The sequence below is a fragment of the Macrobrachium nipponense genome, chromosome 7 (genome assembly GCF_015104395.2).
Source record: "Macrobrachium nipponense isolate FS-2020 chromosome 7, ASM1510439v2, whole genome shotgun sequence".
NCBI classification, from domain to species: Eukaryota; Metazoa; Arthropoda; class Malacostraca; order Decapoda; family Palaemonidae; genus Macrobrachium; species Macrobrachium nipponense.
The window spans coordinates 115,015,041-115,039,099 of record NC_061109.1 but is presented as its reverse complement, the minus strand read 5'-3'; the positions used below and the strand labels follow the sequence as shown (position 1 = coordinate 115,039,099).

The window sequence follows — 24,059 nt, the reverse complement described above, 5'->3', positions numbered from 1 at the left end:
TCCCGGGAATTGATCCTTCCCCTTTTTATTTTGTATGAAGTGAAATCGCAAGCGCAGTATTCTTTTTCATTTTCATATATATTTTGATTGCATCAATTCATTATGGATCAGGTTTCCGTTCATAATCGGGAATGGATCCTTTTACCCTTGCGCTCGGTACCGCAGGGCGCAAATGCGCTCGATCCGAGCCCTTATTCATTGTGAAGTGAATCGTAATGCAAGATTCTTTTTCATGTTATTCCTTTTATTATTGATTGCATCAATATTTATTGTTCAAGTTCCGCTCCAGTCAGGGAATTGATCCTTATGCCCTTGCATTCGGTGCCGAGGGCACGACTGCTCTCGGGCTCTTATTATTATTGTTGGGTACATGGGTGCTGTGCGGGGGTGGGGAATGAGAATCTCCCCCCCCCCCCCGCCCCCCCCCCCCCCCCCGCTCAGCTCCCACAGAATGGCCCTTCCCCTTGGGGGGGGGGGGGGGTTGGGGGGGGGGGGGGGGGGGGGGAGAGAGAGGTTATCTGGGTTCTTCTCCTCGCCCGATCCGTCGAGCGCGGGGGAGGGCGCTCGGTGCCCGTTGTACAATTGTATTCGGGGTCTTCCCGCTCGTTCGGTGTGGGGCTCACCCCCCCCCGCGCGAGGGGACTTCCCCCCACTAATCACTACTACTGTTATTTCCGCAGGTGCTACTGCACGAGGGTGGACCTTGGTGAGTATGGGCGTCCTTTCGATTTGCAGGGCGTGCCCCCACTAGTGTCCAGGGGCTGCGGTTCTATGTCTGGGCTACTGCGGTCACCCATGGAGTGGTGACCACGACAACGATATCGACTCCAGGTGACGACGTCCCTCCTCACCTGGTGTACTCGCCTCACGTGGTAACAGTCTTGCCTACAGCCGCTGTGAAGTACCGTTCGCCGTACCGAGAGGGGGCGTACCGCCGCCGCTCGTGGTTGCCGCGCTGCCGCGACCACACTTCCGCTGCCCTAGAGCTCGCCCCTGGACCTACCTGCCGCGGTACCAGGATGCTGCTGGCTGCTGCTCCACTTCCTGTGTTTCCGGTGCTGCCTGCCGTACCTGCCGATTCTGTGCTGACTGTCCATGCAGTTGCTGCGCTGGCTGTCCCTGCCGTTGCTGCGCTGGCTGTCCCTACCGATGCTGTGCTGGCTGTGCCTGCTGTTCCTGAGATGCCTATACCTGCTGACGTCGTCCCTGTTCGTGGTGTACTACCCCAGGACTTTGGTCTGTCTGTACAGGTGCGTCCGGGCCCTGTGGCTTCGGCTACAGCAGCCCCGGCTCCGCCCTGGATAGCAGATCTTACGTCTGTCCTGAGGAAAAGCTGACGAAGAAGAGGAGGAAGGTGCGTCGTCGTCGTCGTTCATCTTCTTCATCGTCGTCGGCTTGCCCCGCCTCCTTCTTCCCCTTCGACTTCTAAGGCTTCACAGCCGGGAGAAAGAAGGGAAGGTTGCCTCCCCTCTCCTAAGAAAGTCTCCCTCGGGAGCTTCTCGGGACCCGTCTCACCTCGGTGGGATTTTTTTTGGACGGGTTCCCCTTCCGCTGGTCCTCCTGCTCCTTCGGGAGCGGGGCCCGTCTCTTCTTCCGCAAGGAAGGAGGACTACGGGGACCAGAGGAGTACCGGCTAACACCGGTACTTCCTCGCCTGGTGTCAGTGGTTCTGCCACTGGCATCAGGGTCCGTCTCGGCCTCTCGTTCGCGGGAGGTACCGAGTGTACGGTAGCCTACAGCGACCGTGCAGCCAGGAACCAGACCTCTGAGCTCGCTCAGCGTCAGGTTCACGGCACGGAGCGGAAGACTGGTGACAGCCGCTCACGCGACTTTCACCAGACCAGCTACTCGCTCTCGCGGCGACCAGCTGGCTACCGGGGACGTGACGGTCCACGACGGCCACGGGCTGAGGCTGGGAAGAGGTCCCCCCGTTCGCCGGTGCCAGCCACGGCTGGAACCAGCGACGTGACGTGCCGTGAGGACAAGCACCGGTCTTCCACCGTGACAGTGGAGCCTGCAGGTCGCCTGACCGTCGCTCTCACAGAGAGCGATCGGGTACGGCAAAACCAGCACCAGCTCTTTCTGACACTCGAGATCGGGGCCGCTGTGCTCAGTCCAGCCGTTCTCCACAGCGAGACGGTTCGACCAGGCCTGCAGCTCGATCGCCCACCGCGGGTTGACGATCGCCTGCAGCCCTCCAAGCCTGCTGGTTCTGCCAGCGAGCGAGGAGGGGAGCGTCAGGTCTGCCTCTCCCGTACCTTCAAACCTCCTCGGGTTACACCGGGAGGAGCGAGGTATTGAGGAGTGATCGTGAGTGCGCCCCTCATGATCCCACCATGACGCCCTACGTGCCAGGCACACGGTTCTTGGACCGGCCAGGACGTATGCGCAAGTGGATGGAAAAGACCGAGAGGGCTGTCGCTGTTCCCCCTCTTAGGAGGAAGGTTCTCGGAATATGCTCTTGTTCGAAGGGCTTAACGGTCCTACTCTGCAAGATGCTGTGACTTCCGAGATCCAGAGGAACTTTGCGAGGTTATGGTGCTGATTCGTCAGCACAACGACCTCGGGGAAGGATCGCCGCTCCCACCAGCAGAGCCACGTCTCGGCTCGAGTCGTTTTTGGGCCCGACGAGGGAACCCAAATCGACGGTGGATCTGCCGCGATCGGAGCTTGCCGACTGTGTTGAACCAGGTAGTCTCTCGTCTCCGGACAAGAAGGCTCTCTCAGTTCTGGCCGGTCGAACAAGCTACTTCCACCTCCTCTACTGCGACAGAGGCGTTTTTACGTGTCTTCGGACACGTATTTGAATTACCCCTTCGGTCCCCCTCCCCTGAGAGGTTTTGACCTCGACGAGGACTGGAATGAGTCCGGAGGACGGTATCGGCTCTCTCCTGTCAGGTGTCGATCAGCCCCACCCAGACGACGTTCACAGTGGCGGCAGACCCTTACCTACAGTATGAGTTCCGTACCCTCCTCGGGAAAACGTTTTCCTCCTGACGATACGTTTTCCCAGGCTCTGAGAGGCCATCGCCGTAAGGCGATGGCTGCTCCTTTTCTTCTCCAACTGCTAGTTCCGCTGGGAAAGCGAGCCAGTATCCAATTCCTCCCCCATTCCCTCTCTCCCTTACGGCTACGAGGGAAAGGGGAGGGATCCTACAGAGATTTCTCTGTAAGATCCCCACGTTAGGGGCTGCGCTACCCCGGCCGGGGGGACCTTCGGGTCCTACCTGACGTAAGCCCCGGTCGTTGAGGAGGGATCCTGCCCCTTTCTCGATTTCTACGGGAATCGAGAGGACCACCAGCCGATATCGTTTGACGAATTCGGTGGGGGTTTTGCAGAGTGCTTAGAATTCTACGGAATTTCTAGCGCACTCGGAGTGTTCGAGTTTTTTACGATCTCCAAACACTTAGGCGAGACCACGGTCCAAAGTGAGCGAGAATCCCCGATAATTGTTACACGATATCGGGAACCTCGCTTATGCTCGAATTCCTGTAATTTCTAGCATTTGGAAGAAGACTGCTGCTGAAAGAAGAGTATCTCACAGTAGGCGATTAACCTGGAATAGAGAAGAACGGATGGGAACTTCCAGTTTGGCTTGAACTATCGTCTTCGGTATTCTGTTCACCATTGAAGCTTTCCTTTGGGAAAGACTTCTCCTTCACTCTCTTGACTAGAGAACGAAGGCGGTCGATCTCCAATCCTTATTCTCATTCCTCGAGGGGAAAAGAATTTAGGATGGAGGTTGTTGTACAGAACCTACAAATATACTACGTATATTACCCTCGCGACATGATTCTTTTAACAGTTGAATTGTCCGGGGGGTAGGCGCATACCGTAGTTAACTCTACGGTTTGTGACCGAGACGAATTGTATCTTAATGAACTGCAACTCGGGGTTGCTGCAACCTCCCAGCAGTTATCAGTTTCGATTTTAGATACTTGGTATTGTCATGACAACACCAAATCAGCTTTTGTATTTACCGAAATCCGTTTCGTTTAAATAATTGCTCGAGCGTATTCTTTATGCTCGATGGTTCTAGCCGAACGCATTCCTTCGTGGAATAATGGATTACCTGGCAACTCAGGATGACGAGTCACCGAGAGCTACTGCGTATTGAACTGCCTGATAGCAGCTCAGTATCAGCTAGGTCTCGGAGATGCACGGTTAGTTACGTCTCTCTCTCCCCTGGTTTGATTGACTATCGAACCGTATCTCTGCCCAACAATCATGGACTTAGGTCCTCCTGATTAACGGGGATTCTCCGCAATAATGAAGGACCATCTACTGCTGTGACGCTCGATTTCATCGCCTTCGACATAGCGAGAATTTTCAACAGAGATATCTCTTGGACTCTTTCATCTTTCTGTTTACCGCACGGTAACAGAAGTCTGTACTAGTCTCTCGCTGCATCGCACCGCGATAATGCGAATGATTTTTGCAGACATCTGAGTTTGTCTTCAAAATATCTCGTATTCGTAGGTGTGCATTATTCATTGTTCGCCCCCGAATTAACAGATGTGTCAGAAGACATCGCCTACTCTCCGAACATGACAGCTCTACTTTTCCAAATGTCAGCCCATGAGAAGCAGTTCTTCAGGCAGTATTCCCTGTGTCTTCATTACTGAAAAGCGCTCCGCTTTCGTTGCAACTACGATCCTCACCGGACAGCAATGAATAGCGGTTAGCATTCTCAGTCTTTGTAGCACAGGTTCAGAATCTTGAGAATCCTTCTCTCGGTTCAGCTGTGAAGACGTAGGTTGCATTTTCTGTACACCTTCGTCTTCAACGACACATAGTGTTGTTTCTCCTTAGCTTAGAATCAACTATACTATGAGATATCTTGCCATCAGGGACCTCGGTCTCTAGAAGGCAATTGACTTTCGCCTGTTTGGGCACATGCCTTAAGAGAATCATCACCTCGCCTTCTGGCATCGGTGACGAACAAATTATTTGTTTTAGTCTCTTGGCATAACCCTTTTAAGGCGAAGGTCACGTGACTTGCTCGGGTGCTTGGACAACTTGCCTCCTACCGAACGCAGTCAGTCGCCCGGCAGCTGTCAGAGCGCCCAAGTCAGTTACGAATTTCGCTGTGGACTTAGTTCGGTTGTTCCATAACAGTCTTTTTCTTCGTCCTAACGGCTTGTCACAGTACCCATACCATCGACACCACCATTGAGTGTCGGTGTCCTATCCACTACCGAGAAGAAGAACTTCACTGCTTGGGGATAGGAGAATGTGAGACACTTCGCTGCAGACGGATAGACCAGTATGGGTACAGGACATCACGAAGTCGACAAGAGGGATAGGTCATACGACCATTCCCTTCCCTTCTTTTCCTCTGAGGTAATTGCATGACTTTTCCTGCGAAGTCAAGCATCCAGGGGATGGGGATTCGTGACACTCGATTTCGTACCGACTTCGTAGCGAAGACTCAGAACCCTTCGGTTCCTGACGATCGGTTAGAGTCCTTCACAATCCCCTCCCTAATGGACTCACGCCTTTCGATGCGAAGGATGCTGCTTTGTCCTGTGAAAGCGCGACCGCGCTTTCTGAAGAAACTCGACATCCCAGGCTGAGTGTTGAAGACTCTTCGTCAGCACCAAGATGACCTAGAAGTACACTCCCTCGAGTTTACACAAGAACTTCTCCGTGGCGCAGGTACCTGAAGGCAGGGGTCTGGTACAACCAGACCACTGGCACCCCTCCTTCTACCTTTTGGGATATTGCCCACAGGTCCTTGGATCGTTTTTCTTGGGACCTGTGGTGGCTGCTCAACACGTTGTGTAGCTAACCCAGAACCCTAGCCAGGCCCCTGAACAGCATCGAGTCCTGGTGTGACTGTAAGAATAGATAAGTGAATGAGAGAGTGACTGGCTTCTCTTCCTATCTTTTCTCCCCCTCTACCTGTGGGTAGAGGGATACGGTCATCACCTTGCTGGATAAGGACGAGATGCAGGTGAGCTACTCGACAGAGCCCCATCCTATCCCCCTTTTCCCACTAGGGATGGGAGCGAATATCCACCACTTCCTACTACAAGGGGGGGGAAGTGGATGCCAACAAGAGACAAACCATAACTTTATATTGCCTCTTGCAAATAGGAACTTGTTCTTGTTTGCTGGTACGAAGAGATACGCTTGCCTCTCTCTTTTAGTACTTGGTCCAGAGGTCTGACCATTGATCCTGCGGTGCACACGCCGATCAATCGGACAGAGGCTTGGATCCCTCGCTCTTACGACCAGGGAGGCATTCCAAGGTTGGCGAACACCAGTCTGTTCACAAAAGACTCAGATTCCTCCCAAACCAAAGAAGTGAGTCTTTCCTATTGTAAAAGGACCGAAGGTTTGTATGCCGTGTCGGAACAAATGACAATTTGTCCAAAATTGCATTTTTCCTAACTATACAAACCTGAGGTCCTTTTACACATAGTCCCACCTCATGCCACCCCTCACTCTGCAGTTTTTGCTTGGGCCAAAAGCAAAAGTGATTTGTTTACCTCCCAGTCGCGCGCGCGCGCCTGTCGGACAAGCAGTTAAGAACCCCTTGTTCGAAAGCTTACGACCTATCCAGCTGCCGCTAGTACCTTCCTATTGTAAAAGGACCTTAGGAAAAATGCAATTTTGGACAAATTGTCATTTCAATGACTATATTTGCAGTTAAGCTATGATGATCATGAAAAAAATTTGCAGCTCATTGATTCAAGTATTTTTGAAGTAGCTCATAGGTGATATTTTGTTGAATAAGAATGTAAATAATAATATTCTATATGTTCATGCTAGCTTCAGGTGAGATGAAAATACTGAATAAGTGGTCAGAACTGTGTTTTCCAACACAAAATCAAAGGGATGGTGAATATCATAGTGATTCGCCAGACGATTTTGGGGGTGAAACAATAGTAAATTTGCATGGTGAGGATTATACTGTAGTTAATATATTTTTATAATTCCATATAGTGAAACAGTAAGTCACATTTCTAGATTCATGGAGCTCACCCAAAGCATTTGCTCCAACATAAGAGGTTAACATTGCTGGTAGGTAAGTTGAAAGAAATTGAACAGCTATTTATAGAAAGAGATTGAAAGGGATAGATAAAAAGGAGAAAGCATTGTGATACAGCTAGGGTAAAAGGGATGCTGCCCGAACCCTTAAAACCCATTTTGATTTATTATCTCATAATTCTTCATTTTAACTGCAAATCTTTATCATTTTGTGGGCATTCATGAGGTTGTTCACTACTTTCCCATCAATTATGGATTGTTGTACTTCTTAGTAACAAATCCCAATCACAAGTTGTGCTGTTCAAGATTGAGAGGCCCCCACTACCTTCCAGATTATGCAATTTTGTTTTTTTTCACTAGTGCCATTATTTTTCCATTAGTAATATTGATTGTGCTAATTTTAATCTGCATATTTTTTTTATTTGTATGAGTGTGTTTATGCATTTTTTTTTAATAATTGACAGGATCCAGCTCTAGATCAGCCCCTACAGGGTTACTGTGAGTTAGCACTGATCCTTTTCCAATTTTGTTATTCCATCTTTTTTTTTTACTTATTATGGAAATATTGCATTCAGTTTTGCCACAATCATTTTCATAATTTAGGCCTGGGGAGTTTTAATTTCCTCTCTTGATGCAATGCCTCCCTAACCTTGTTATTGCGGTGCAGGTTTAGGTTTCTTGTATGGACATGTATTGTAGGGTCTTAGTGGGTTTTATTTAAATTTATTGAATTTGTGTATGTTAATTCCTTTTTTTTTTTTTTTTTTTTTTTTTTTTTTTTTTTTTTTTTTTTGTTTTTTTTTTTTTTTTTTTTTTTTTTTATGTGGGGGCTAATTTTCATGGAAGGAGGGCTTTTGTGTGTAGCTTCTTGCTGGCTGTTATTCTTGTTTCTTTGCTGTGTTCAGCATGCTTTCCATATAGTGCCTGGTTGAGCTTGTAATTAGTTTGTCTTCCCTTGATAATAAAATCTATCTCCTGTGCCCATCTAATAGGGATCAGCAGTGTATGCTGTAGTTGATGTGGGAGATATTCCCACCATTGAATTATAGATCAAGGTACTTGTTAGTGCAGCAGAGATCCAACAATCACCTTATCTAGAAGCCTGCTTTCCAGGTTTCCTGAATGACTTCATAGGTCCCAGTACTTGGCCTAAATTTCATATTCCAGTTTTCTCTTGCCTTTTCAGTCAAGAAGTAAGCTTCTTGGACACTGCCTCAGTTGTAGCTGTGCCTCCCCACCTGCAGTCATGGAGCCATTCTACAGACAAAAGACAGAAGAGGATGGTTAGTTCTTCTGCTTGTGCTGCCTCCTCTGCCTCAGAGAATTTATGTTCTTGTAAGGTTCCAGGCTTTCTAATGTGCATTTATCTTATTACCCAGTGAGCATAGTTTGTTCACTTTTGATGCTTCATTTATCTTTCTTGTTAGTACCTTCATGTTGAGAACCCCTCTGCCTCCACCTTCTTTGCCAGCAACCATGACAACTTTCTTATTGTCCAGCACCGACTTGTTGCAGTTTGCTGCTGCTGCTTCCTGGTTTGTATGTAACATCAAATCTTCTGTCATGAAGGGTATATTGAGCAACCCATTTTGGTTAGTCATTAGAATGTCTATTTTTGCTTTACAGCTGACTGAGCCTTCTTACTGCTCTTCCTCCTTTCCATCTCCTCCTTCTATGCCTTGTGTATTTACTTCTGAATTATCACCTACTTTCCTTCCACTTTGGCTGTGCCAGGCCGATTTATACTACACCTCAAGGAAATCCATATGAATGTTGAAGGTTTTTCTGTGCACATTCTGTAGGGCTGTATTGTTCATGTTTCAATGGATTATATAGTTTTATTGACTACAAGTGTAATTGCATAGGGTAAGCTAAGAAAATTGCAAGGTTAGGCAAAGTTTTTTGGGGGGAGGTAGGCTAGTTATGCTAGAGGTGAGACGTAGTCCCTTTACATAGTGCATTTTGCCCTTTTGTGCCACTTCTGTGGCTTTATTAGTGTGAATAAGTGAGAGGAGGTTACTATAACTGTTGAAAACTGTGGCCAGTAGCCAACAGTTACTACATAAAGAACTCTCAGAAGTTTCCAGAAACTTCAATTTTCTCATTCTTCAGATATTACATTATGGGTCTGAAATTTAACAAGCTGTGTATTTCCTCTAGAAACTAATCTTCTTTGCAAAGTTTGTGAGAGTTTAGACTTTCTATTGTCTGGTTGGGATAATTGACATGGCATAACTTAACCCTGGATAGGTTTTGTTATATTGGTACCCCGTTAAAGGTACTTGCAGCTCGAGCTTGACCCGAGCGCCTAGAAAAATTTGCCAAAAATCACTTACTTCATTTTTGCTGTTCATTTTAATTTCTAAAATAAATTTAACTATTGCAGAACACTACTGAAAAGTAAAAATACCCATCTACAAATTAAATATTTATTACAGATATGTATATTAAAAATTAAGTACTATATACAAAAAAAAATTTACAAAAATATTTACAAAAAATATAGAATACCCTATATACACAAAAATTGAGGGAATCCTTCCTAAATCTACCATTTACAATATGACTGCCAGAAAAAAAAAGTCAAAATTTCACATTTTTTTCGTGCCTAAATGAAATAGGAAGTGGCAAATTTTTTTAATGAGTAAACTCATATTATCCTAGAACAGAATAATGTAAAAAAAAAATCTGCATAAATGTTATTTGCTGTTATATCAGTGGCCAAATCTAAACTTCATTTTTGACCTAGTTTCACCATGAAAATTTTTAATAAAAATCATTGTAACTATTATAAGATATGATATTTATGCATTAAAATCTACCAGATTACCACAAATTCTATAGAGAACGAGAATATATAGAGATATGGCAACTTACTTTCTGGTACCATGGCGCGTCGTGAGGACGGTGGTCGCTCTCACCGTGTTAGCGGGCACTACCAGTCACCTGACCGTCGCTCCCACCAGGACCAGATGGCTCACACGACTGATAGCAGCTCCCCTGACGCACGAGACCGACACTACCGTCCTCGGTCCAGCGTTTTTCCGCACAGAGATTGCTGGTCCAGACCTGCAGCTCGATCGCCACCACGGGTTGGCGATCACCTGCAGTCCTCCCAGCCTACCAGTTCTGCTGGTAGGCAGGGCAGGAGCATCGGGTCTTCCTCACCTGTCCCTTCAACCTCCTCAGGCTACACTGGGAGGAGCGAGGCAAACAGGAGTGACCATGAGGAGTGCGCTCCTTACGGTCCGGCCACGAGAGCCTACGATCCTGGCTTGGTCCTCGGACCAAGCAGATCGTATGCGCAAGTGGTTGGAGGAGACCACGAGGGGTCTGGTGAGGTTCTTCCTCCTGAAGGAAGAGTGTCTTAAGAGGTGATCGGCCTGGATGGATCTGACGGCCTCAGGTCGCAATCATCATCATCATCATCATCTTCCCCCCTGGAGATACAGAGGTCATTGCTCTGATTCGTCAGCACAACGACCTTGGGGAAGGATCGGTGGTTACTCCCTCTGACCCTCCATTGAGGTTAGAGTCATTCTAGGGTCCTAAGAAGGAACCCAGAGTAACGGTGGGACTACCCCGGTCTTCCTTAGCCGACGGTGTGTTGGACCAGGTGAACGCTCCTGTCTCCAGATAGGAGGACTCACTCAGGTTAGGTTCAGCTGGTCGGACAAGCTGCTTCCCCCTCCTCTGCCTCGTCAGCGGCGCTTCTATGTGCCTTTGGTAGTCCCGTTGCCAACCAAGCAGTTTGATCCGGAGATAGCTCGGCTAACTCCGGCCTCTTCATCACCTGCAGTCTGAGAACCTCTGGTTCTCACAGGAAGAGGCATCAGCCCTGGAATCCATGCCATCTCCTGGCTGTATCTGTGGTCCCTCATGGTATCCAGAGTTGCAGCCTCCTCGGGACCTATCGTTCCCGAGGAAGATTCAGCGTTCAGGAGACTGCCAGTCTGGAGGTAGGGCTATCTCCTACCTCGCCCACCAGACAGCCAACCTGTGGGCCAACCTGGTTCCGAGGAGAGGGGACTAAGTCCTGACTCACGTAACCAGACCGGCAGGTCGAGAGGTGACGGGTCTACGCAATGGACCATTGCTGGGTTCCTCCTCTCTCTTCCCCAATGAGATGATGGACGCTGTGGTGGAAAAGTGGAGAACTGAGGACAGTGACCGCTTATTACACTAGGCAGTTTCGGAGACTTCTTGGCAGTCTAGTTCAACTGCGGACCAAGGCTCGGAGCTTGGCTAGTGCTTCCTCCACTCCTAAGCTGTTAGCTCCATTGACAGTAGCACGAGGTAGGACCCAGCCTTCCTCTTTCGCTTCGAGAAGTGAGCGTCGGCCCTCCTCTCAAGCCTCCTTCTCTCGCGGGAGAAGGGCTAAGCGGAAGGGGGGGAGAGGGAAACACTATGGATGGCGTTCCCCCTCACCTGCTGCTGGAAGTTGGGGGTTGCCTGGCGAGCCATTGGGCAACTTGGCAGTGCTACGGAGCCGAGATCTGGGTACTGGATGTCCTTCAGGAGGGATACCTGCTGCCCTTCGAGTCGAGGCCACCACTCACCTCACACCCGGTCCACCTTCAGATGTACGTCCCCAGTTCTGCCAGGGACATAGCACTGAAACAAGAAGTCAAGGCCATGCTGAGCAAAGGAGCTATGGAGATCGTGCGAGATCAGGCACCAGGTTTATACAACTGACTTTTCCTGGTGGAGAAGTCTACGGGGCTGGAGACCGGTGAGAGATCTCTCCCCCTTGAACCGTTTCGTTCGCCAGACTTGGTTGACGATGGAAACAGCACTCTCAGTGCTTGATTCCATCAGGGAGAACGATTTCCTGCTTTTGGTGGACCTAAAGGATGCGTATTTCCAAATACCCATCCACCAGTTCTCCAGGAAGTACCTCTGCTTTATCCTCGATTGGATACCAATTCAGGGCACTTTGTTTCGGTCTCTCAACCGCCCCACAGGTTTTCACGCGAGTGTTCACTCTGGTGTCAGCTTGGGCCCATTCAGTTGGGATACATCTGATGAGGTATCTCGACGATTGGCTGGTCCTGGCGAGCTCCCGCTCACAGTTGCTACAGGACAGAGAATGACTCCTCGACTTATGCCGCGATCTGGGGATCGTGGTAAATGTTGAGAAGTCAGATCTCAAACCCAAGCAGAGGATAAAGTATCTGGGCATGCTGATCAATACAATAGCAGCACAAGTCTTCCCCGCAGACTCGCGGATCAGTAGGTTCAGGGAGGCAGCCAAACGATTCCTGTCACGACAGGAACAGTCTGCTCAGCAGTGGCAAGTCGTGATCAGTCTCCTGTCATCACTAGAGAAGTTAGTCCCTCACGGGCGTCTTCACCTGCGGTCTTTTCAGTGGAGACTAAAGGAGTGCTGGTCACAGGCATGGGATCCACAATCCTTCCTGGTTCCTCTCTCAGAGAAAGTAAGGGTAGGACCTCGCCTGGTTGTGCTAGACGACAGGAACCTCCTAATAGGAGTGCCCCTGCGCACTCCCCCTCCGGAGATGCTTCTGTTCTCAGACGCATCGACTGAGGGTTGGGCCGCACACCCGGAAGAGTTGCTGGTTGCAGGAGTGTGGAACCATCATGACAGGCACCTTCACATCAACTTCCTGGAACTCAAGGCTGCGTTCCTTGCACTTCAAGAGTTCTGGGAACGACTGATGGGACACTCAGTGGTATTGATGAGCGACAACACCACGGTAGTGGCATATGTCAACAAATGGGCCTAGTGTCCCTCCCATTGCACCAGTTGATAATGCAGGTGCAAGAGTGGCCCGTAGCTCACTCAGTAGAGCTGTCAGCCAGATACATTCCAGGCAAGAGGAATGTAGTGGCAGACAAGCTCAGCCGCCAGAATCAGGTGATTGGGATTGAATGGTCTCTTCACCCAGACATTACGGGAAGGTTCTTCGACCTGTGGGGATGTCCAGTAGTGGATCTGTTTGACTCTTGGCACAATAGAAAACTTCAGGTTTTCTTCTCAGTTGTGCTGGACCCATGAGCAGCTGCAGAGGACGCGTTCCAACACCCATGGGACATTTTGTAGTCTACGCCTTTCCTCCATTCTGCCTGACTCGCAAGGTGTTCAGCAGGGTGCTGGTCACCAGCAATCTTCAGATGATTTTGGTGGCACCCAAATGGCCTCAGGCCATTTGCTATCCGGACCTGCTGGCTCTTCTCTTGGAGGCACCGCGAGTGATTCCCCCATGGCACAACCTGCTGCGTCAACCGCATGTAGAACGGTTCCACAAGGCAGTTCATTCCCTGTGTCTTCACGGCTGGCAGTTATCCACCATCTCTTGCGAGCATGAGGCTTTTCTTGCCGAGCAGCAACAGAGATGGCTGGATACCTCAGACAGTCCTCTGCAGCAGTATACCAAGGAAAGTGGTCAGTCTTCTGTGGTTGGTGTCGTAGACGGAGACTCTCTCTGCTCAGCCACTCTTCAGCAGGTAGCGGATTTCCTCATCTTTCTTCGTCGAGAGAAGCTCCTCTCTGTTTCCGCAGTCAAAGGAGACAGAGCCACCCTCGCCCTAGTCCTTAAGCTGCGAGGAGTTGGTATTTCCTCCTCCATGGAAATATCTCTTCTAATGAGGAGCTTCGAGAGGTCTTGCCCACCCAGGGAACTCAGGCCCCCTGGGTGGGATGTGACTCTTGTCTTAAGGAGCTTGACTCGCAGACCCTACGAGCCACTCTGAGAGTCGTCAGACAGGATCCTGACCCCGCAAGACCGTCTTTCTGCTGGCCCTGGCATCAGTAAAGAGAGTAGAACTTAACGGTCTTTCCTTCGATGTTAAACACTTGAGGAGATGGGGATCTGTTACGCTCGATTTTGTAGCAAAGACTCAAGAGCCCTTCGGTCTCTGACGCCAGGTTCGAGTCCTTCACAATCCCCTCTCTAGAAGACTTCACTGATAGTGATGCGGATAAGATGCTGCTTTGTCCTGTGAGGGTGCTACAGCGCTACCTGAAGAGAACTCGACACCTCAGGCTTGAGTGTCGACGCCTCTTTGTTAGCATTGGGGTGACCAAGAAGTATCCAAGAACACCGTTTTTTTCTGGCTTCGTGAGGTAATCATGAAAGCGTATGACTCAGACAGGAGTGCCAACACCAGTACCTTTCATCCAAGAGCCCACAAAGTCAGAGGCATTGGTCCAACCCTTGCATTCCGCAAGAACTTGTCTGTTGCACAGGTGCTGAAGGTAGGGGTGTGGTCCAACCAGACCACCTTCACCTCCTTCTACCTTCGGGATATTACCCACAGGTCCTTGGACACTTTTTCCTTGGGACCCACCCGTGGTGGCTGCTCAACAAGTTGTGTAGCTTACCCAGCTCCTTTACAGGACAAGGTAACATCTCGTCCTTGTGAGACTGCATGAATGGAGAGTGAATGAGAGTGTAACTGGACCAAGGTTTTGTATAACATGTCGGAACAAATCACAGTTTTTAAAAGCAAATTGTATTTTTCGTAACTATACAAACCTGAGGTCCTTTACATATAGTCCCACCTCATGCCACCCCTTACTCTGTTCCTGGGCCTAAAGCAAAGTGATATGTTTGCCTCCAGTCGGGCGGGACTCCCGACCATCGGACAAGCTGTTACTGCTGGCGCTGAATAGTAATTCCTTATGTAAAGGACCTCAGGTTTGTATAGTTAGGAAAAATACAATTTACTTTAAAAAATTGGGATTTCAATTCTTATTCCCATAAGAACATATATAATCAAAGAAACAATTATAAATAAATAAAAAGGCAATAACATGAAAAAAAAAAAAAATGTAAATCTGTGAACTTACTTGGCTGGCTTACTGGGGATGTACATCCTGAAGGGACAGTGGCCCCTAAATGGGACAAGCTTTTCATCAATGGTGAGATAGGCCCTGGGGAGTAATTTTTCTGGCAATCAGCCACCACATGGTTGAAGACTTTCCAAATTGGGGCAAGGCGGTCTGTCCTCACCGGCTCCGCTCTGGTGGCTGAATTGTCAAAACAAAGAAATCTTGTCAGCAGGGCAAAACGACGATCACTCATAGTAGTACAGTGGACCCCCGTATTCACGTTCTCCGGATTCGCGGACTCACACATTCCCGGATTTCTCTTGGGAACGTTTGCCCGCATTATTCGCGGAAAATTCGCACATTCGCGGTATTTTTCTATGAGAAATATCCACAAATTCATGGTTTTTTTTTAGCAATTTCATCATAAAATGCACTTTTTGTGATAAAACTATTAAAAAAAAACCCAAGTAGTTATTGAAAAAAATTTTTTAGTGAAATTTTTCTTGAGTTTTTAACTACAAAGTAGGCTGTTTTACCGTTTTTATTAGGGGGTTCCAAACATTTGTGGGTTCTAACGATTCACGGGGGGGCGGGTGTCCCCCTGGTACGCATCCCCCCCCGCATACGGGGGTAAAAACCACTGTACACCCGGTACAAAGATTGCCCCCTCTGAATTTGCCCCCTTCCCACATGTCACTCATTGTGGTGTGATTGTCTGCCTTCACTGCCGACATTATTAGAATTCCAATGAATGCCTTCAGTTCCCTCAGGTCCATGTCCCTGATGGCAACATTGCCATGATGTTACATTGTTGCATAGGGGGGCATGTCCTATCATAGAATGTCTCCTCCGAAGAGTAGCGACTGATCGTATGTCATCATAAGGGATCACCTCATAGGACATCTCTGTTGCAGATGCACATTTCCTGGACAGCTCAAGGACTTTGGCAATGCACAAGTTTACAGTAGGTATTTAGAATGTATCTTTGCTGAGCTTTTTATCGTAGGACATCCCCCTGGTTTATCCTATTGTCTCTTCTGTCTACTTGGAAAGACCTATGTTAGACCTCTTCTCTTCAAGAGGAAGCTAGGGGTCTTCTGTTCATGGTTGCAGAATTGTTCATGGGAGAAGACGACTCCTTTATGCCTTCTGGGAATTCTCTGGGATGCAGAACGATAAGAGCCACACCTACCTTCCTCAACTATTCTGAATCCGAGGAAGTGTCGCTCAACTCCAACTCTGATGTGGACTGGTTGTCCAATGTACGCTCCATACCCCCGAAAAAGGACCAGGAGCTCTTCCATATGAGCACCCCAACCTTTGGAGGGCTCATGAGTTCATGTACAATTCAAAAGGGTGGATTAAGGCTACTATTTTGTCAAGCTCCAAAGTCTTTGGTTAACCCTAGTAGCTCCTTAACCCCAAGCTGAGTAGTTGAGAGAGATTCCTCTCTAGCACAACCTTTTTCACGAGTTTCATGTGGAGAGATGCCTCCATTCACCAGGATCTTTATGTCTTCATGAACATATTTCTTATGAGAGATCTTTCCTCCGAAACAGCGACTCATATGTAAGACTATTACTTTGGAGGATCTTCGTCAACCATATACATGCAGGGTGGGGACGTCTGGTGCTGTGATTGGTGACATAAAGATAATTTCTCTCGGAGTTCTCCTTTGGTAGATAAGATCTTCTGAATGTTTTTCAGCACAGAGGAAGTTCCTTCTGTTGATACTAGCAAGGTGCTACAGTTCTTGCTTGTGTTTGGTTTATCTGAAGGGTGCAGATCTTTCTTCGCCCTCAAAATCCTCGGTGTGGTTCAAGAGCTCGGAGCGGTCTTGCTCACGACTTCCTGCTGGGGACCTTACTCTCGTTCTGAGTTTTCTCTCTCAACCTCCTTCGAGCCCGTGTGTCAATCATCTCCAGGAAACTAACTTTGTAAGCAGTTTTCCTTCTAACCTAGGCTTCCATGGAAGGGTTGGAAAGCTCCCTCCCAAGTATGAGTCTGTCCTGTTGTTAAGACCAATGGTTTATTCCACATATGATCAAATGACAAAATTTTTTTATGAATTTATTTTCCATAGCTAACAAACCTGAGGTCTTAACGTAGATTGCCCATCTCTAGCTGCCCCTCTTACTTTTCATCCTGGGTTGGAAGAAAGACCCATGCATCACTGGATTCAATTGCATCCTCTCACCGTGCTTTCACCTCAGATGCCAGATGTCACAGCTTCCTTGCATTTACAATCCTAGTTTTTAACCGGTTTCAGGCTGGCACTATTAGATTATCCTATTGTTAAGAAGGATTGATAGCTATGAAAAATACAAAATGATTAAAAATTTGTCATTTTTGGTAGGAACAATCCAAATAGATTTTTAAGGTATTCAGTGAAGGAGGTCTTGTAATTTTATTATAATACAGTGAAGAGGAATTTTATTTTAAGTTTCATGTAATACTTGGTTTACATTAGTTGAGTATGAGTGTTAATGCTCGGTTTACTTTAGTTGAGTGCAAGTGTTAATACTCGGTTTACTTTAGTTGAATAGTATGAGTGTTTAAACTTTAGGTACTATGTTGAAAAATGATTTCTAAGTATGTTCTAAGATTATACAGATGAACCTTATAATGTGCAGATGAAAAGAAATGTAAAAATTACAATACAAAAAACTTTCTCAGGTCATCTATCCTGACTCTACATCTGACATGGCAGCATGTGGATTCACAGATGATAGTTTGAGAGAACTCCTCTCTCATGTGCAGCTAGAGTACATCCTTGAAAGGGAGAAAGGATGGGATGCAGTAGCTGACTGGATGGATGTACTGTCTGGTGGAGAAAAGCAGAGGATAGCGGTGAGTGAACATCATTGATTGCAGGCAGTCATCACTGTATGACTGGATGGGTTCTTCAGAAATAGTAAGTTGCTTCATCATCTGATATTCACATCATAACTTTTTAATGGGGATGTGTTCCTAGTCACTGAAATTTAATAAACATTCAATAATAAAAGATCCCAACTAACTATAGAACACTTCTTTGCATTAATATACATACATACATACATACATACAGGCAGTCCCTGGGTTAAGACGGGTTCGGCTTACGATATTCCGAGGTTAAGGCGCTTTTCAATTATATTCATCAGAAATTATTTCCAGGGTTACAACGCGTACAAACGCTGATCCGGCAGATGAAATATGACACCAAAAATGCAAAATAATCAATATTTAAAGGTTTTTTTTATGAAAGATGCAATAAGAATGCAGTTTACCTAGTTTTGAATGCACCTAAAGCATTAAAAGTAAGGTTTTCTTGGGATTTTTGACAATGTTCCGGCTTATGACAATTTTCAGCTTACGACGCGTCTCAAGAACGGAACCCCCATCGTAACCCAGGGGACTGCCTGTACGTATAGTGCTTCCATTTCTTGCCCCATATGAAGTTCCGCCTGTGTTTCCAGCACTTCTTCAAATATGTACAGGCAGTCCCCGGGTTACGATGGGGGTTCCGTTCTTGAGACCCGCTGTAACCCGAAAATCGTTGTAAGCTGGAACATCACCAAAAAATCCTAAAACCCCTTACTTTTTAATGGCCTTTGGGTGCATTACTAAAAACTATGTAAACTGCATTCTTATTGCATTTTGCATCAAAAAACCTTCAAATATTTATTTTGCATTTTTGGTGTCATATTTCTTCTGCCAGATGAGTGTTTGTAGGCGTCGTAACCCTGGGAAATAATTTCAGATGAATATAATTGAAAAACGCCTTACTTCGGAATGTCGTAGGCCGAACCTGTCTTAACCCAGGGACTGCCTGTATGTATGTATGTATGTATGATAAAAGAAAGGCCAAAGGACCAACTGAAGAGAAGATTGCATAACTCTCCCCTCTCAACTCCAGAGATCTTGTGCATAATTAGCAATATGACCTTACTCTATATGTACACAATTAAAAATTTTAAATTTAGTAAATTTAAGAAAAATGCATAATAGAGAAATGAAAAAGAGTAAAAATTCAGTACTAATTAGAAAACTAGTTTGATCGCACATTGCTAAAGCGACCCCTTTCATCACAGCTGTCATCAGCAAACACAAAAGGGTAAAAGGCAAGGCATAATTTTTTTAAGCAAAACATAAAATTATTTGATAAGAAAATTATTTGATAAGAAAATAGACATAATGAAATAAAAAGGAAAAAAAAGCAACAGAAAGAACCTGAAAAAATTGCACTCACAGGCAACCCAAGCACTACTAGATAGAGCACTTGTGTATAAGTACAAATTGGATAGGTGTTAAAATCAGCTATTCTGAGAAAGGTATTTAAAATTTGTTGTATTAAAGCATGTTTATGGCATAATGTAATATAACTCTTTGCAGTATCTCTATTGCTGCTGTTGAGGCTAGAAAAATGTTTAACTTTTCGTTTTCCACATAGAGAGTAGAGTACCTTTTAGGTAATGAAAATATCAGTAAAATAGGACATATACATATAGTACAATGTACTGTTATATGGTAAACTTTTTATTTGAAAGTAAGGTAAGTTCACAATATGATATTGATTGTAGGCAAAACAATATTTACATAAACCCTGGAATAATGGCATGCACATAATTACAGATATGTGAACTGCATCATTATATGTTATGTAGTAGACCAAATTACCATGGTATTTCCAGGTATTAAGACAGCCTTTAAATCCTAAAATTCAGGGTCGTCTTATACAACAATTCTAAAAATCAAAAACCCTGAATTCTAAGATGTGTATTGGTAGGCTTAGCCTTGGTCTCTGTGCGATAACCCCACCATATACATGAAGATTCACATGAAATAAACTGATGATAAAGGTAAGCCATGTTTACTATACAGTCCTCCGTATGTGCGTTCTCAAGATTTGCTGATTCACCTATTTGCAGATTTTTCTTTGAACCAAAGCTACCTATTATTCGCGGGAAATTCACATATTTGTGGGGGTTTCCGGTGATAAATATGCACTAATTAGTGTATGTTGATGTTGACTAAATACATTTTGTTCCGACACGGCATACAAACCGGTCCTTTTACAATAGGAAGGGTACTAGCGGCAGCTGGATAGGTCGTAAGCTTTCGAACAAGGGGTTCGGTAGTTAACTGCTTGTCCGACAGGCGCGCGCGACTGAGAGGTAAACAAATCACTTTTGCTTTCGGCCTGCTGGCGTGTGGACGTGTATCATCGATCTCTGCCCGCGTTCAATCGTCGGTTGCTTTCGCATGGTTGTGTTTTTCTTTTCTATTTATCTAGTGAAACTGAATTGTAAGTACAATCATTTCATATTTATTTCCATTGAATTCAATTGTGAATTAAAGGATCTGGTTTCTCCACGCCCTCCGTTTTACCCGAGTGCCGGGACTGAAGGGCGTAAGTGCGGGAATTCATTTTCCCAGAAATGATCCTCGTATTGTGGTATGCTCGGTGCCGAGGGCGGGAGAGCACTCGCTCCGAGCGTATATTTTGGTTGGAATGTGTAGATGAAAATCGTAAGTAAGTGCTCTTTTCATTTATATTTTTTTGACCTGTATGCTCGTTGCCGAGCGAATGCGCTCGACACGAAAACTTATTCTGTATGGAAGTGGGAATCGCAAGTACAGTATTCTTTGTCATTGTTTCATATATTTATTTTGATTGTAGCAATCACTCTTTTTGGATCAGTTTCCGAGCTTACCCGGAAATTGATCCTTTCCCTTTTTATTTGAATGAAGTGAAATCGCAAGTGCAGTTCTTTTTCATTTTCATATTTTATTGAGATTGCATTGTTTACTTGGATCAATGTTTCCGCTATTTCCCGGGAATTGATCCTTCCCTTTTTATTTGTAGGAGTGAAATCGCAAGCGCAGTATTCTTTTTCATTTTCATATATTTTGATTGCATCAATTCATTATGGATCAAGGTTTCCATTCATAATCGGGAATGGGATCCTTTTACCCTTTGCGCTTGGTACCGAGGGCGCAAATGCGCTCGATCCGAGCCCTTATTCATTGTGAAGTGAATCGTAATGCAAGATTCTTTTTCATTTTATTCCTTTTATTATTGATTGCATCAATATTTATTTGGTTCAAGTTCCGCTCAGTCAGGAATTGATCCTTATGCCCTTGCATTCGGGCCGAGGGCACGATTGCTCTCGGGCTCTTATATTATTGTTGGGTACATGGGTGCTGTGCGGGGGTGGGGAACGAGACCCCCCCCCCCCCCCCCCGCTCAGCTCCCACAGATGGCCCTTCCCCTTGGGGGGGGGGGGGAGGGGGGGGGGGGGGGGGGGTTATCGGCGTTCTTCTCCTCGCCGATCCGTCGAGCGCGGGGGTGCGCTCGGTGCCCGATGTACAATTGTATTCGGGGTCTTCCACTCGTTCGGAGAGGGCTCACCCCCCGCGCGAGGGGACTTCCCCCCCACTAATCGCTACTACTGTTATTTCCGCAGGTGCTACTGCCACGAGGGTGGACCTTTTGAGGTATGGGTGGGCGCCTTCCATTTGCAGGGCGTGCTAGTGTCCAGGGGCTGCGGTTTCTATGTCTGCGCCTACTGCGGTCACCCATGGAGTGGTGACCACGCTCCAGGTGACGACGTCCCTCCTCACCTGGTGTACTCGCCTCACGTGGTAACAGTCTTGGTTGCCTACAGCCGCTGAAGTGCCGTTCGCCGTTACCGAGAGGGGGGCGTGCCGCCGCCGCTCGTGGTTGCCGCGCTGCAGCGACCACACTTCCGCTGCCCTAGAGCTCGCCCCTGGACCTGCCGCCGGTACCAGGATGTGCTGGCTGCTGCTCCACTTCCTGTGTTTCCGTGCTGCCTGCCGTACCTGCCGGATTCTGAGCTGACTGTCCATTGCAGTTGCTGCGCTGGCTGTCCCTGCCGTTGCTGCGCTGGCTGTCCCTGCCGTTGCCTGCGCTGGCTGTCCCTACCGATGCTGTGCTGGCTGTGCCTGCTGTTCCTGAGATGCCCATACCTGCTGACGTCGTCCCTGTTCGTGGTGGTACTACACCAGACTATGGTCTGTCTGTACAGGTGCGTCCGGGCCCTGTGGCTTCGGCTACAGCAGCCCCGGCTCCGCCCTGGATGGCAGATCTTACGTCTGTCCTGAGGAAGCTGACGAAGAAGAGGAGGAAGGTGTCGTCTTCGTCGTCTTCATCTTCTTCATCGTCGTCGGCTGCCGCCTCTTCCCCTTCGACTTCTAAGGCTTCACAGCCGAGGAAGAAGAAGGTTGCCTCCTCCCTCCTAAGAAAGTTCTCCCTCGGGAGCTTTCTCGGGACCCGTCTCACCTCGGTGGGACGGGAGGGTTCCTTCCGCTGGTCCTCCTGCTCCTTCGGGAGCGGGGCCCGTCTCTTCTTCCGCAAGGAAGAAGACTACGGGGACCAGATGGAGTACCGGCTAACACCGGTACTTCCTCGCCTGGTGTCAGTGGTTCTGCCACTGTCATCAGGGTCCGTCTCGGCCTCTCCCTTTCGTTCGCGGGAGGTACCGAGTGTACGGTCGCCTAACCAGCGACCGTTGCAGCCAGGAACCAGACTCGGAGCTGCGCCAGCACCCTCAGGTTCACGGCACGGAGCGGAAGACTGGTGACAGCCGCTCACGCGACTCTTACCAGACCAGCTCTCGCTCTCGCGGCGACCAGCTGGCTACCGGGGACGTTGACGGTCCACGACGGCCACGGGCTGAGGCTGGGAAGAGGTCCTCCCGTTCGCCGGTACCAGCCACGGCTGGAACCAGCGACGTGACGTGCCGTGAGGACAAGCGACCGGTCTCACTGTGACAGTGGAGCCTGCAGGTCGCCTGACCGTCGCTCTCACAGAGAGCATCGGGTACGGCAACCAGCACCAGCTCTTCTGGACACTCGAGATCGGGGCCGCTGTGCTCAGTCCAGCCGTTCTCCACAGCGAGACGGTTCGACCAGGCCTGCAGCTCGATCGCCACCGCGGGTTGACGATCGCCTTCAGCCCTCCAAGCCTGCTGGTTCTGCCAGCAAGCGAGGAGGGAGCGTCAGGTCTGCCTCTCCCGTACCTTCAACCTCCTCGGGTTACACCGGGAGGAGCGAGGTTATTGAGGAGTGATCGTGAGGGGATCCCACCACGACGCCCTACGTGCCAGGCACGGTTCTTGGACCGGCCAGGACGTATGCGCAAGTGATGGAGAAGACCGAGAGGGCTGTCGCTGTTCCCCCTTCTTAGGAGGAAGGTTCTCGGAATATGCTCTTGTTCGAAGGGCTTAACGGTCCCACTCTGCAAGATGCTGTGACCTTACAAAAAGAAAAAAAAAAAAAATTCCGAGATCCAGAGGAACTTTGCCGAGGTTATGGCCGCTGATTCGTCAGCACAACGACCTCGGGGAAGGATCGCCGCTCCCACCAGCAGAGCCACGTCTCGGCTTGAGTCGTTTTGGGGCCCGAGAGGGAACCCAATCGACGGTGGGTCTGCCACGATCGGAGCTTGCCGACTGTGTTGAACCATGGTAGTCTCTCGTCTCCGGACAAGAAGGCTCTCTCAGTTCTGGCCTGGTCGAACAAGCTACTTCACCTCCTCTACTACGCGACAGAGGCGTTTCTACGTGTCTTCGGACACCGTATTTTGAATACCCTTCGGTCCTCCTGAGTTTTTCGACCTCGACGAGGACTGGAATGAGTCGGAGGACGGTATCGGCTCTCTCCTGTCAGGTGTCGATCAGCCCCACCCAGACGACGTTCACAGTGGCGGCAGACACTTACCTACAGTATGAGTTCGTAACCCTCCTCGGGAAAAACGTTTCTCCTGACGATACGTTTTCCCAGGCTCTGAGAGGCCATCGCCGATAAGGCGATGGCTGCTCCTTTTCTTCTCCAACTGCTAGTTCCGCTGGGAAGGCGAGCCAGTATCCAATTCCTCCCCCATTCCCTCTCTCCTTACGGCTACGAGGGAAAGGGGAGGGATCCTACAGAGATTTCTCTGTAAGATCCCACGTTAGGGGCTGCGCTACCGGGGGGACCTTCGGTCCTACCTGACGTAAGCCCCGGTCATTGAGGAGGGATCCTGCCCCTTTCTTGATTTCTACGGGAAATCGAGAGGACCACCAGCCGATATCGTTTGACGAATTCGGTGGGGGGTTTCGCAGAGTGCTTAGAATTCTACGGAATTTCTAGCGCACTCAGAGTGTTCGAGTTTTTTACGATCTCCAAACACTTAGGCGGCGACCACGGTCCAAAGTGAGCGAGAATCCCCGATAATTGTTACACGATAATCGGGAACCTCGCTTATGCTCGAATTCCTGTAAT

General features: G+C 48.1%; 2 protein-coding genes across 2 annotated transcripts in view; one reads left to right on the top strand and one right to left on the bottom strand.

The window, feature by feature from the left end:
- Positions 1–24,059, bottom strand: part of LOC135217158 (ATP-binding cassette sub-family D member 3-like) — a gene marked incomplete in the record, with an annotated part of 176,909 nt that overhangs the window by 96,219 nt on the left and 56,631 nt on the right.
- The window catches only part of LOC135217425 (ATP-binding cassette sub-family D member 3-like), a gene marked incomplete at its 3' end in the record, with an annotated part of 110,201 nt that overhangs the window by 68,555 nt on the left and 17,587 nt on the right, over positions 1–24,059 (top strand). Inside the window, 1 exon segment of the mRNA XM_064253286.1 lies at positions 17,469–17,642. Within this exon segment, the coding sequence (XP_064109356.1) occupies positions 17,469–17,642 (174 nt within the window).